We start from the raw sequence: 14,586 nt of genomic DNA, 5'->3' as shown, positions 1-14,586 counted from the left end.
AAAAGAAAGGGCCTTATCTCAATGAAATGTCCCATTCGTGGTAGGATGTAAGGGTACTTTTGACCGCAGATTTCAGCTTAAAATAAAACGACCTTATAGCCTCATTTAGCAGCCAATCATGGCCTTTGAATCGGGGAAATCTCATTGACCAGCAGTTTCCCCAAATCATACATTTCTGCACACAGCTTCTATCTAGGCGTAGGAGAGAACGGAAGCACTCAGACCACCCAGAGCCAGAAAAGGACAAAAAAAGCACTTTGAATTTTTTAAGGAAAAAAAAAAAAGAGTGAGATTCAAAAGCAATATAATTACACAAGGTAAGAACCGGGGAAAAGAGACATGTTTTCAAAAGCACAAACCCAGTAACAAACTCTCACGCCTGGAGAAAAAAGAGGCATGGCAGCTGGTGCGCCTCTTGCTTGAACCTACCTGCGTTCAGGCCCAGCAGCAGCGGCAGCAGCAGCAACCACCGCGGGACGGGAGAGCGCCGCAGTGCCAGCTCCATGACAAGTACTGCACGGCAGCATCAGCAACAGGCTGGACCCGGCGCCCCATCACGTGACGGAGGCGGACGGGGCGGGTCGGGGGCGGACGGGGCGGGTCGGGGGCGGACGGGGCGGGTCGGGGGCGGACGGGGCGGGTCGGGGGCGGACGGGGCGGGTCGGGGGCGGGGCCTGAATGGGCATGGGGCGGGGCCTGGGCGGACCCGGCAGCTTGCTGAGACCCGCACGCCCTCTGCCCGGCAAGCCCACCAGGACCCCTGCAAATGCGCAGGGGCCGTTCTGTCCGCCTGGCCAGGTTCTCTGTCATTTTAGGGAGAGTATTTCGGAAAGGAGACATTTGATGCAGATGTTGGATTTAGGTTGTGTGACCGGATCGAAATACTAAAGGGAATAACCACCGCCCTTTCTACCCCTCCCATCTCTTCCTTCCCTCAGCAAAAGAACCGACGTTTTCCAACACTGCTACATCTGCGAAGTCAGATTAAGCCAGCTGGTCGTTGGCAAACAGCGGGGTTTCATTTTCAGATATGTATTTTTTAAATTATTTTTCTTTTAAGGTTATGTATGTTATAAACGTTTTGGAAATATGAACAAAAAAGTTATACATAACTATTGTTGGCATTTTTTCCCATAGTCTTTTACGTCATTTTAAAAAACACTAATAAAGATTTTTATTTATTTTTTCTTTTTTGATAATTTGTCATTAGTATTACTCTGTGTTACGTTATCTTCACAGCAGTCATTTTAAAGAGAGAATCGAGGGTCTGGGGACGGGAAAGGAAGAAAAAGTGGATGACAGAGATGTTTTCCTCTGTGTGTGTGTGTGTGTGTGTGTGTGTCTGTCTGTCTGTCTGTCTGAAGGTCATTTTTACGTTAGAGGGTACTGAATAACTCACCTCACAGCTAGGAGACAAGCTACAGCAGGGGCTGTAGGAGAGGCTACTTCTAAATACTGCTTCAAAAGTACATGTAACAAAAAGCAAAAAACAAATCAAAGTACATGTGGCCACTTCTCCTCTTTCCCTGCTCCTTTCTCCCTCCCCTCGCCCTTGACCCCCATAAATGGAAGTGCTTTTTACTCTGCAGCCATTGTCTGGACAGAGCCTTGACCCCGCCCTGCCTGTGAGGTGCCCCTGCGCTGAAAGCTGTGGCAGAGAAAAATATGCCGCCGGGTTCTGTCATGCTTTAAGCATGGGATGGTCCCGAATGCATAAAATCCATAATGCCTGGGCAACATATTGAGACCCCCTCTCTACAAAAAATAACAAAAATTAACTGATGTGGTGACACGCGCCTGCTGTCCGAGCTACTCAGAAGGCAGAGGTGGGAGGATCACTTGAGCCCAGGAGCTCCAGGCTGCAGTGAGCAGGTAGGTGTTCCATGCCATTTGGGAGATACATAAAAGTACATGCTTAGTTAAAAATAAATAACTATGTAGCCAACTTTTCCTGTCTGAAGCTTCCAAGTTGGTCTGTATCACTAGGGCTTGAAATACACTTACCCTTCCACTGCAGTCAGAATTTTAGGGTTTCAATTTTTTTGCCACAAAAATAACACTACAGCCCAGGGCGCAAGGTGGCTCACACCTGTAATCCCAGCACTTTGGGAGGCCGAGGTGGGCAGATTACTTGAGGTCGGGGGTTTGAGACCAGCCTGGCCAACATAGTGAAACCCCATTTCTACAAAAATACAAAAATTAGCTGGGTGTGGTGGCACTTGCTTGTGGTCTTAACTACTCGGGAGGCTAAGGCATGAGAATCGCTTGAACCCAGGAGGTGGAGGTTGCAGTGAGCCGAGATGGTGCCACTGCACTCCAGCCTGGGTGACAGAGTAAGACCCCATCTCACACACGCACAAAAAAATTGTGCATTTTATAATATGCTAATATGACTTCAAAAGGAAAAAATATAAATAAAATGTCACCTCTAGTTAATGATATTCATATTAAAGTGTTTAGGTGTACCAATGTATACAATTTTCTTTGAAATGTATCCAGATGCTGGCACAGTGACCTATGCCTGTAATCCAGCTCTTTGGGAGACCAAGGTGGGATGATTGATTGAGCCTAGAAGTTTGAGACCAGCCTGGACAATATAGTGAGACCATGTCTCTTAAAAAAAAAAAAAAAGTATCCAGAATATAAGATGGATTGATGGATAGGATAGAAAGAAGGTTGGATACATGGATAAATACATGATAAAGCAAGTATTACAGTAACATTTTCTTTTTTCATTACAGTTTATAATCACAGGAACAAAATAAACAAAAACCACATGTAGAAACCAGATTAAAGCTTGTTATCCTTACAGGCAGTGGCAAAATTCCAATCTTCAGGGTTGGAGTGGTCTTTGTTTAAGAAAAATACCTCCTTGGTTCATTGAAGTTAGGAGTTGGGAGCTGATGGCATAGTAGCTGCAGCCAAGGCAACAAAAGATAATTGCCAAACTGTGTGGCCCAGGAGAAATTTTGTTTTGCTCCTAGGAGAGGAAAGAAGAGAGAAAGATGAAAAGAAGTGAAGGCTATATACAGAGAAAGATTAGCCAAAGAGAGTTGAGGCTGGAAGAAGAGCCAGCAGAAATTTCTCCGATGAGGAGTGGCTTGTAATCCCCCAATGGGTTCTTTTTGCCTGCTGCCCAGATAGAGCCAGCCAATTTATGAAGGCAGGGGAATTGCAATGGGGAAACAGTTTAATTCATGCAGAGCTGGCTGAAAGGAAGACTGGAGTTTTATGATTACTCAAATCAGTCTCTGAGGAGTAGTTTCAAAGACAGTTTAGGGGTAGGAGCAGAGGTGGCTAGGCAATGGGTGCTTGCTGCTGATTGGTTGGGCTGGAGATGAAATCACAGGGAGTTGAAGCTGTCTTCTTGCGCGGATTTGCTTCCAGGTGGGGCCGCAGGAGCAGTTGGTAGGTCCAGGTGGAGCCAGGTGTCAGACATGCAAAAAAACCTGAAAAGATATCTCAAAAGGCCAATCTTAGGTTCTACAATAGTGATGGTGTCTGCAGGAGTAATTGGAGAAGTTGCATATTTTGTGACCTCAGGAATAATGGCTGGCAATCCTTAGCAGAATTCAGCCTCCTCTATTTTCTTAGCCTGGTGGTCATTTAGCGTAAAGTTTGGGGAAGGGCCATTATCATTTAACCTATAACCTAAATGCCTGCCAAAGTTAGCTTGGCCCAGAAGTCCAGGAATAATTAAAGGTAGCTTGAAGGCTAAAGGCAAAGGCAAGATGCCGGTTGGTGAAATCAGATCTCTCCCACTGACATAATGTTCTCACTGACACAGTTTATGCAAAGGCTGTCAGCTACAGAACATTTTTTAAAAGTTATGCTTGTGGTTCAATTTGAAGTGGATTGCATTTCTACAATGTAAACCTGTCCTCTTGGGGCAGCTAAAAACTATAATAGAACTGGGCCAGGCGCGGTGGCTCGCGCCTGTAATCCCAGCACTTTGGGAGGCCAAGGAGGGTGGATTGCCTCAGCTCAGGAGTTCCAGACCAGCCTGGGCAACATGGTGAAACTAAATTAGCCGGGTGTGGCGGCTTGTGCCTGTAGTCCCAGCTACTCGGGAGGCTGAGGCAGGAGAATTGCTTAAACCCAGGAGGCAGAGGTTGCAGTGAGCCGAGATCGTGCCACTGCACTCCAGCCTGGGTGACAGAGTGAGACTCTGTCTCAAAAAAAAAAAAATTATATATATATAAAATATGGCTATAAAGGAGGCAATAGGACTGGAAAAAAGATACTGGGTACTGAACCTCAAAACTGTTTTTAAAATTATATGTTTATTCTGAGCAGGGTTTGGGAGGCTAATGGAAATTGGTTGGGAGTTCCTAAAGGCCCATCCATCGAATTCTTGGTGCAGATGCTTGTGGTAAACCTTGGCGTTACGTGACTGTCTTCTCATGTGTCTTCACATCATCTTCCCTTTGAGCATATCAGTCTCTGTGCACTTGTGTCAGGCAACCTAACCAGAGTGACTCCATCTTGAATAAAGGCCAGAAAAAGCCAAATCTGCTGCGTTATATTCCCAGGGGGTTGGGCACTCTTGGTTACAAGATGTTTATGGTTGAGGGAACTAGTTAATAATGCTAACTAACAGCCCTTTCCCAAAACAAACCCCCTTCTTGCCTGGAGACTAGACTGCCTTTGCAGGACTAACAAATTAGCCACAAGATTAGAAATTATGGTTTAGGAGTAATGCGGCTGGAGGCTGCAGGATTCTGAGCCTTCCCAAATTGCTCCTGGGGATAACATCACTATAGTTAAACCTAAGATCAGTGCTTGAGATATTCAGCAGACCCTGCGCTGGATGGATCAGCTGGCATCACCCAGATCGATAAACTGGCTCATCTGTTCTGGTGGCCCCGACTCAGGAATTGACTCAGCACAAGAGGACAGCTTAGATTCCCTATGAGTTCATCTTCAACCTGACCAATCAGCGCTCCCGACTCACTGGCACTCCACCAACCAAATTATCCTTAAAAACTCTGGTCCTTGAATGCACAGGGAGACTGATTTGAGTAATAATAAAACTCCTGTCTCCTGCGCAGCCAGCTCTGCATGAATTACTCTTTTTGTTTTGCAATTCCCCTGTCTTGATAAACCGGTTCTGTCTAGGCAGTGGGCAAGGTGAACCCGTTGGGCAGTTACAGCAGGGGCCACCATGTTCAGCCCCAAACTTCTTTTCTTTTAATTTCCATCCATAAAACTCTACTTGATGTAGGTGCAGACATTCTTAATAAAATATTAGCAAATAGAATTCAGCATTTCATAAAAAGAATTAATTCACCATAACCAAATAGAATTTATTGTAAGGAAACATAGATGGTTCATTATTTGAAAAACAATCAAAACAATCAACCACATTAAAAGGAAAAAGAAGAAAAATCATATAATCATATAAATCAATGCAGAAAAAATACTTGACAAAATTTAACATCACAAGTTTAACACACAGTTTTTAAATTTATTATTTAAAAAATTCAGAAAATGGGAATTGAGGGGACCTTCCTCAACTCGATAAACAGCATTTACAGGCAAGCTACTGTGGCTCACGCTGGTAATTCTAGTGTTCCCGGACAAAACTGAGGGTTGGGCTGCTATTTCTTGTGCCCCAATAATGAGATGCAGATGAATTGGGGAGAGAGTTTTTATTTCTGTAACCAGTTACAGGGGGAAGGCCTGGAAGTTATTGCCAGACCAACTCCAAATTACAACATTTTCCAGAGCTTATATACCTTTTAAGCTATATGTCTATGTGTAAGTGTGCATTCATCTAAAGACATAAGTGATTAACTACTTTTAATCTATAATTAAGGTCTGAGTCCTGAAGATCTTCCTCCGGAGCATCAGTAAATTTACTTAATCTAAATGGGTCCAGGTGCTGGGGTGGTTACCCTTATCTTGTCTCCTGCTAAATCATGGAGGTTTAGGGAGTTCCTTCAGACCTCCAATAAACTTGTTTGTGGAGGCCTGGAAAGCTTCTTCAGACTCATGATAAAACTTGTTTAATCCTAAATGGGTCCTGTGAAGAATTCCTTCATTATTCTGTCATGCTTTAAGGCCCAGGAAAGGCCTACGCAAAACTCTTGGTGGGCTTTTGTTCCATCCCAGCCTTTGTATAATGGCCACTGCCTTTTAATATTTAACTTAACCACTCAGTCAATACTGAAACAGTTGTTACAGAAGCCTGCTTTAGTGAGATCCGCCTGCCACAATCTCCACTGTCAATTTGCACATGATATCTATCATGCTTGTATATTTATTTATCACGAGGATTGTAGGGAGATGGGACATCATAACCTTTCTGGCTACTTCCTGCTGAGAGAGGGTCGTCGTTATGGGGCACCGAACACAGCACTGGAGTGGAAGAGGTCGATTTGTTCTTGGTAGCACTCTCTGCTTCGGGGCTTAGAGGCAGCACCTGTTGAAACATACTAGTATGCAACAGCAACACATGTAAATAGTTTGCAACAGCATAATAGTATGCAACAGCAACATATAAATAGGTTGCTGCTGTTTTCTTCTGAAATTTAAGTTGTTTAGTTCACAGGGCTTTAAGTAAGCACAGCTTAAGTTCCAGTGATTTCCAACTGAAAGAATGGAGAAAAAGGAAACGAAAGAGGAAAAAATTGAAAACATTATTTTGGAGACCTGTAGCCAGAAAAATTAGAACTTCATCCAAACTGTAGAAAGTAATAAAAACTGAAAAACATCAGGCAAGACTAGAATTTAACAATAGGTGTACTATAGTTTTTGAAACATAACTTTTCTGTCTCCAGTTTCCCATTTTTACTAGAGACAAATCATGATAGGACCAATTTGCTTTATTATACTTGGCCAGATTATTTGTTTGTTTGTTTGTTTGAGACAGAGTCTCAGTCTGTCACTATGCTGTAGTGCAGTGGCACAATCTTGGCTCACTGCAACCTCCACCTGCCAGGTTCAAGCAATTCTCGTGCCTCAGCCTCCCGAGTAGCTGGGATTACGGGCACGTACTACCACACCCAGCTAATTTTTGTATTTTTAGTATAGAAGGGGTTTCACCATGTTGGGCAGGATGGTCTTGATCTCCTGACCTCGTGATCTGCCCACCTCGGCCTCCCAAAGTGCTGAGATTACTGGCATGAGCCACTATGACCAGCTGGCCAGATTATTTGCATAAACTGCAGCAGGAATAATTATTTTTCACATAGACCTTTTAAACTGGCTTTGATGGAACTTTGTTCCACAGCAGGAATCTCAGATAAGACTTTAAAGCCAAGCCCAGTCATGGATTTGTACCATCAAATACCTATGTGTTGGGTGAATTTCTCTCCTCTTGAGGTTCCAAGACAACTTGGGGTTCCGTTGGCTCCATAAGTCAAGTTTGATTTCTTAAAGGAAAGCACACCATTCCAGTCAAAGCCTTGGTAAAATGATCAGTTTTTCCAATTGTGACCTGTTACAAAAGAAACCAGATTTTTATTCCACTTATCCAAATAACTATATTGCCATAGATTAAGAATACTTACAAATAGTTTTCAAATTCTGGAGAAAATCAGCTAGAGAGAAACAAATATGCTCAAATTTTGTTCATGGGAGTATACTAAATTGTTAAAAGCTGTCAATAGTTCAAAAGAAAAGTTTCCTTGACTCTGAAAAACAAAGAATTAGCAATATTTTAAGCAAAAAGTCAAAAGATCACTTCAGTCTCCTATTAGTTCAGTTAATGCAGTTAATTCCTGTCTTGCTTGATATTAATGAGCAGTTTAGCTCTTCAAGAGTCCTGAGGCCTGGCACGGTGGCTCACACCTGTAATCCCAGCACTTTGGGAGGCTGAGGTGGGCGGATTGCCTGAGGTCAGGAGTTTGAGACCAGCCTGGCTACCATGGTGAAATCCCATCTCAACTAAAAATACAAAAAAATCACCAGGCATTTTGGCACATGCCCGTAGTCCCAGCTGCTCGGGAGGCTGATGCAGGAGAATTTCTTGAACCTGGAGGTGGAGGTTGCAGTGAGCTGAGATCACACCACTGTACTCCAGCCTGGGCGACAGAGCAAGACCCTTGTCTCAAGAGAAAAAAAAAAAAAAGTCCTGAACATTTTTCCTCAGTTCTGATGTCACAATCTCCAAAGTTATCAGAAACCTGCATTCAAGAGCACCTGTTAGAGCTTTATAGCTGATTATAAAACCACCTTCTAAAGAGGACCAAAAGAGGAGAACAATTGTTTATGGATGACAAAAAGTTTTAGGGTAGCCATAGTTAAAGATACAATTGACAAGGAAATCTGTTACCTCTGTGGTACACAATAACTTAACATAACAATTATAATTATTATTGATAATGTACACTAAGATATATTAGAATTATAGGAGTCTCCCATAACTTTGGAACACATACCAATAACATATTCGTACAAATATAGCCCAAAGAAAGCCAAACACCATTTCATATTTGACAATTCTTCCTGCATAATTTTTATACCAAATAAGCCAATTACACCTTTACATTAGTGTACTATTAATGTTAAACCCAATTCTTAGTAAAACTTTATAGACATATTTACCCAATTTTAATGTTTGACCATAAGGTAATATTTTTATAGACCTTTTATAACCCTTTACTAAAAATACAAAAGATTAGCCAGGCATGGTGGCAGGCACCTGTAGTCCAAGCTACTTGGGAGGCTGAGGCAGGAGAATGGCGTGAACTCAGGAGGTGGAGCTTGCAGTGAGCCAAGATCGCACCATTGATCTCCAGCCTGGGCAACAGAGTGCGACTACGTCTCAAAAAAAAAAAAAAAAAAAAAGCCTTTACAATTTTTGTTAAAGAGCAGGTCAGTGCTCTAAGAGAAACCCAGTGTGCTTTTATTTTAATGCTCAATTGACAAAAACACTGGATGATACACCTTTAACTTTAGCCAATATGTTTACACAAAGAATTTCCTTTACAATCAACCTTCCACAACTTGCTTAAACCTTCGTCTTTATTTTGTTCAACTTAAAACAATCCTTTAACCTTTAAATTTAGGCAAAAATCCACATTCTCATGCCTCGTTATAATCTTTTTACCAAAAGTATATTTTACTTTCCTTACACTGCTTGCATGTGAACTGTTTCTTTAACAGTCTTAAATACATGTTACACTCTTAACTCTTGGCAAACTTTACTTTTGTGAAAACCTTGCTAAGTTTGGGATTTTAATTATCTACTAAGTGTGGAGCCTAGAACCTAGACAGAAGTGCAGGTAAGTCTGATTTATTCCAGCATCTGACTCCATGTGTCCTAGGCCATACCTAGCTGTAAAGCAGGCAAGTTTTACAGCTAAGAGTCATAGAGGCAATTTTTTAAATAAAGTATTTAGGAGGTCTAATCACCTTTAAATTGTACAACATTTCTTGTGTAAATTCCCTTTCATAAATTCTTTCTTGACTTACACAGGCAATCTCTGACATGCCTCAACTTTCTGACTTGTCCTAAATAGCCCTTTCTTTAAACAACCAGTTATTTTACTTTATGGCAACAATTTACCATACAAGATCTTTTCTTACATAAATTCTCTTTTCTTTAATACCTTGTTTTATATATAACCTTTAAATAAGTTTTGAATTAGACAAAAATTAGTTACCCTTTACAAAGGACACAATTTTTAGAATGTTTTCCCACCATATATATATATATATATATATATATTTTTTTTTTTTTTTTTTTTTGAGACAGAGTCTCACTCTGTTGCCCAGACTGGAGTGCAGTGGCGTGATCTCCACTCACTACAAGCTCTGCCTCCCGGGTTCACATCATTCTCCTGCCTAAGCCTTCCGAGTAGCTCCTACAATATATTTTTACTGGAAAATAACCAAATAATAAAATCTCTGTTGTTTAATATAACTTTAGATTCTAAATTATGACAAGTTTGTTTATGAGTATTTATCCCATTACATTTATCTAATTATTTATTTTAATCATTTACCTAGATTGTTCATGAAAACTGTGATAGTCTTCATTTAACTGCCATTGCAAAATTATAACTGAGCACCAACATGGCACATGTATACATATGTAACTAACCTGCACGTTGTGCACATGTACCCTAAAACTTAAAGTATAATAAAAAAATTATAACTGAGACAGTGAAAATGATCTGACCTAACTGACTCCATCTGGCTTCTAACCTCCAAGCTATTCTTGTTCATTAACTTAGTTTAGAGTTTAGCTTTGAAACAAAGATGATAACAGTCCTTTTGCAGAACAAACTTCCTTCATGTCTGTGGACTAGACTGCCTAACACAAGATTAGAAGTTTGGGTATTTAACTAAATAATTCAAGATGTAGCTTCTTCATTAAACCAATATTAATGTTTCATTTATTAAAAATTACACAAGCAAAGATCATTCTGTATTGGGCTGAGTCATACTTTTGTAGCCTCTATGCCAAATTTTGACACCTTCTAGTATTTAGCAGAGATAAGTATGAAATTGCTTGATCAATAAATGCAAACAAAAATGTACACTGGCAACTCCTAAGACATTTCTAATATTACTTTACCAATAATTTTTAAAGCTAGCTTATTTATTAAAGATGGTACTTAAGTCACATAAACTTGAAAAAGCATTTGACTAGTCTTTCCTTTGTTCTGTTAAAGCATTTAAGCGCTTTTATTTTTCTTTGAGCCAATTAATTAGAACTCCTTTATATATTTTCAGTAGTGAAACATGGTGTACACAAGACACAAATATATAGATGCATTAGGCATGCCAACAGAAGCACATTTTACAGATTCATAAGACCTCGTTTTTCCTCTTTTAACTGGATCTTTGAGTTCTGGGCAGAGCCCATACCTAATCTTGGGTTTTCAAAAGGGAGACTTATTATGAGGCTAGACCATGTGACCAGCTTTTACCGTGCACTTAAAAAATATTTTTTCAAACAAAGTGTCTAAATTATACTTTTTCTTAAAAACCCTAGAGTAGGCCAGGCGCGGTGGCTCACTCTTATAATCCCAGCACTTCGGAAGGCCAAGGCGGGTGGATCACAAGGTCAGGAGATCAAGACCATCCTGGCCAACATGGTGAAACCCTGTCTCTACTAAAAAGTACAAAAAATATGGCTGGCGCCTGTAGTCCCAGCTGCTTGGGAGGCTGAAGCAGGAGAATGGTGTGAACCCAGGAGGAGGAGCTTGCAGTGAGCCGAGATCGCACCACTGCACTCCAGCCTGGGTGACAGAGAGACTCTCCATCAGAAAAAGAAAATAAGAAAAAAACCCTGGAGTAGCTTCTGTTGCAATAGCTATTAATGAAGAAAACAGAATTCAGTCAACCGAGAAGAAAAACCTTTGCTCAAAAAGACAAGGTCCTAGGAGAGAAATAAACAAACATGAGAACAAAAACATGAAGGCCTTTTATTTTTATTTATTTATTTTTTGAGACAAAGTCTCACACTGTTGCCTGGGCTGGAGTGCAGTGGCACAATCTCGGCTCACTGCAACCTCTGCCTCCCGGGTTCAAGCGATTCTCCTGCCTCAGCCTCCTGAGTAGCTGGGATTACAGACGCCTGCCACCACACCCAGCTAATTTTTTTGTATTTTTAGTAGAGATGGGGTTTCACCATGTTGGCCAGGCTGGTCTCAAACTCCTGACCTCGTGATTTGCCTGCCTCGGCCTCCCAAAGTGCTGGGATTACAGGCATGAGCTGCCATGCCCAGCCCATGAAGGCCTTTTAAATACAATATGCGCATATACATATACACACCTTGAATGCTAGCTTTTAATTAAGGTGACTTTTAGCCATTGAGCTCGTAAAAAAAATTTTTCATTCCCAGAGGCCTCTCAGCAGCAATGGACCCAATACCTCCCATTTTCATGTTTATATGATATCAAAGGGTATAAGACAGATACACAAATAAGTGGACACAAATTTTGGGCAACAAAAGGGGGAGTGCACTCAGGCAAAACAGATTCAAAACCAACTCAAAAGCTGGTCAACCAAAATTTAAAGCAGGTGTATGCATGAGCCCTGTTGTTTCCCTTGGCAGTACTGGACAAATGGCTTAACAAGTTGAGACAGGAAAACAATAGGCTCGCGATTAACTCACCCTTTGAGTGCATCCACTCCTGATCTCCATTCTTCCCCAGTAGTGAAAGAGATGTGCAATTTTGTGCATGAAACAGCCTTCAAGAGGGTCCTTGGGAAATCTCATCAGCAGCTGCTGGGATCCTCCTGAAGACTGTCTCGTTGCAAGCTGCTAGCCGCTGAACACAGCACCATCCCAGTCTCTCCTGGCTGGCTGGCCAAATTTTGTTCCCAGACCAGAGTGAGGGTCGGGCTGCTATTTCTCATGGCCCAATAACAAGATCCAGGTGAACTGGGGAGAAAGAAAGGTTTTATTTCTGCAACCGATTACAGGGACAAGGCCTGGAAGTTATCACCAGACCAACTCCAAATTACAAAGTTTTCCGGAGCTTATATACCTTCTAAGCTATATGTCTACAGGTTAAGTGTGCATTCATCTAAAGACACAAGTGATTAACTACTTTTAATCTACAATTAAGGTCTGAGTCCTGAAGACCTTCCTCTGGAGCTTCAGTAAATTTACTTAATCTAAATGGGTCTAGGTGCTGGGTGATTACTCTTCTCTTTGTCTCCTGCTAAATCATGGAGGTTTGGGGAGTTCCTTTAAGGGAGGAGACCACCCCTCATACTGTCTTATGCCCAATTTCTGCCTCCAAAGAAAAAAAAAGTAAAAACTAAAAGGCAGAAATGAAATCCACAGGCAGACAGCCCAGCGCCGAGCCCTGGGTCTGGTTAAAGATTGACCCCCGACCTAACCGGTTATGTTATCTATAGATTCCAGACATTGTATGGAAAAGCACTGTGAAAAATCCCTATCCTGTTCTGTTCCATTATGATTACCAGTGCATGCAGCCCCCAGTCACGTACCCCCTGCTTGCTCAATCAATCACGACCCTCTCATGTGGACCCCCTTAGTGTTGTAAGCCCTTAAAAGGGACAAGAATTGCTCACTCAGGGTACTCGGTTTTTGGAGACGTGAGTCTTGCCGAAGCTCCTGGCCAAATAAAGCCCTTCCTTCTTTAACTCGGTGTCTGAGGGGTTTTGTGTGCGGCTTGTTCTGCTACATTTCTTGGTTCCCTGACCAGGAAGCGAGGTGATTAACGGACAATCGAGGCAGTCCCTTAGGTAGCTTAGGCCTGCCCTGTGGAGCATCCCTGCAGGGGACTCCAGCCAGCTTGAGTGACATGGATCCTGAGAGCAGTCCCTGGTAGGCAATTGCCCTGGTGGAATGCCTCATCAGAGCAGTGCATGGCAGGCCCCTGTGGAGGATCAACGCAGTGGCTGAACACCAGGAAGGAACTGGCACTTGGAGTCCAGACATCTAACAACACCTGTATGGGATTTGTATGCTTAAAACCACACAACGCTGATGAACGAAATCAGAAAGCTGAATAAATGGAAAGACATAATGTGTTCATGGATTTAGACTCAACATCCTAAAGATGTCAATTCATACCAAATTAATATATAGGTGTAGCACAATTTCTACCAATATCGCAGCAAGATTTTTTGGAGATATACACAAACAAGATTATTTTAAAATTTATAAGAAAAGGAAAAAGAAGTAGAATAGCTAAAGCAATTAGGGCAAAGCATAAATAAAGTGAGTGAGACCCGGCGCAGTGGCTCACGCCTGTAATCTCAGCAGTTTGGGAGGCCAAGGCAGGCGGATCACTTGAGGTCAGGAGTTCAAGACCAGCCTGGCCAACATGGTGAAACCCCGTCTCTACTAAAGATACAAAAAATTAGCCAGGCGTGGTAGCACCTGCCAGGAGTTTGAGATCAGTCTGGAAGACATAGTCCGACACTATCTCTACAAAAAAATTAAAAATTAATGGACATGGTAGTCCTAGCTACTTGAAAAGCTGAACTGGGAGGGTCACTTGAGCCCAGGAGTCTGAGGCTACAGTGAGCTATGATCACACCACTGCTCTGCACTGTGGGCGCAATCTGTCTCTAAAAGAAAACAAGGGCCAGGCGCGGTGGCTTAAGCCCATAATCCCAGCACTTTGGGAGGCCGGGTGGATCACTTGGGGTCAAGAGTTCCAGACCAGCCTGGCCAACATGGTGAAACCCTATATCTACTAAAAATGCAAAAATTAACCTGGCATGGTGGTGTGCACCTATGAAACCCTGTATCTACTAAAAATGCAAAAACTAGTCTAGCGTGGTGGTGCACACCTATAGTCCCAGCTACTCGGGAGGCCGAGGCAGGAGAACTGCTTGAACCTGGGAGGCAGAGGTTGCAGTTAGCCAAGATCACGCCACTGCACTCCAGACTGGGCAACAGAGTGAGACTCCCTCTCAATAAAAAAAGAAAAGAAGAAAAGAAAAAAGACTGTGTGGTGTTGGTGGAGGGAAAGACATATAGATCAATGAAACAGAACAGAGAATCCAGAAATAGATGTACACAAATATGCCCAACTGATTTCTGACAAACATTCAAAAGATTCAAAATGGAGGAAATATAGCGTTATTAACAAATAGTACTGGAGCAATTGGACATCAAGAGGCAAGCAAACAAACAAACAAAA

General features: G+C 42.1%; 1 protein-coding gene and 1 long non-coding RNA gene across 3 annotated transcripts in view; both read right to left on the bottom strand.

Annotated features, from left to right (window-relative positions):
- SCPEP1 (serine carboxypeptidase 1) overlaps window positions 1-671 on the bottom strand; it is a 28,780-nt gene extending 28,109 nt beyond the window's left edge. Inside the window, exon 1 of one of the 2 annotated variants that reach the window (XM_001172174.7) lies at window positions 430-671. In XM_001172174.7, the coding sequence (XP_001172174.2) occupies window positions 430-505 (76 nt within the window). In that variant the 5' untranslated portion in view covers window positions 506-671. The remainder of the gene's footprint in view (window positions 1-429) is intronic. The other variant, XM_016932613.4, reaches the window with a different exon arrangement.
- Window positions 672-5,284: 4,613 nt separating this feature from the next.
- The window catches only part of LOC112206021 (uncharacterized), a 12,688-nt gene continuing 3,386 nt past the window's right edge, over window positions 5,285-14,586 (bottom strand). Inside the window, exons 2-4 of the long non-coding RNA XR_002940142.2 lie at window positions 12,075-12,344; window positions 7,295-7,441; window positions 5,285-6,593 (exon numbers count right to left, since the gene is read on the bottom strand). This is a non-coding gene — a long non-coding RNA (uncharacterized LOC112206021). The remainder of the gene's footprint in view (window positions 6,594-7,294; window positions 7,442-12,074; window positions 12,345-14,586) is intronic.

This window comes from Pan troglodytes, chromosome 19, assembly GCF_028858775.2.
Source record: "Pan troglodytes isolate AG18354 chromosome 19, NHGRI_mPanTro3-v2.0_pri, whole genome shotgun sequence".
In the NCBI taxonomy this organism is placed as follows: domain Eukaryota; kingdom Metazoa; phylum Chordata; class Mammalia; order Primates; family Hominidae; genus Pan; species Pan troglodytes.
The sequence above is the reverse complement of the archived record's forward strand: the minus strand, read 5'-3'. Positions and strand labels throughout refer to the sequence as shown.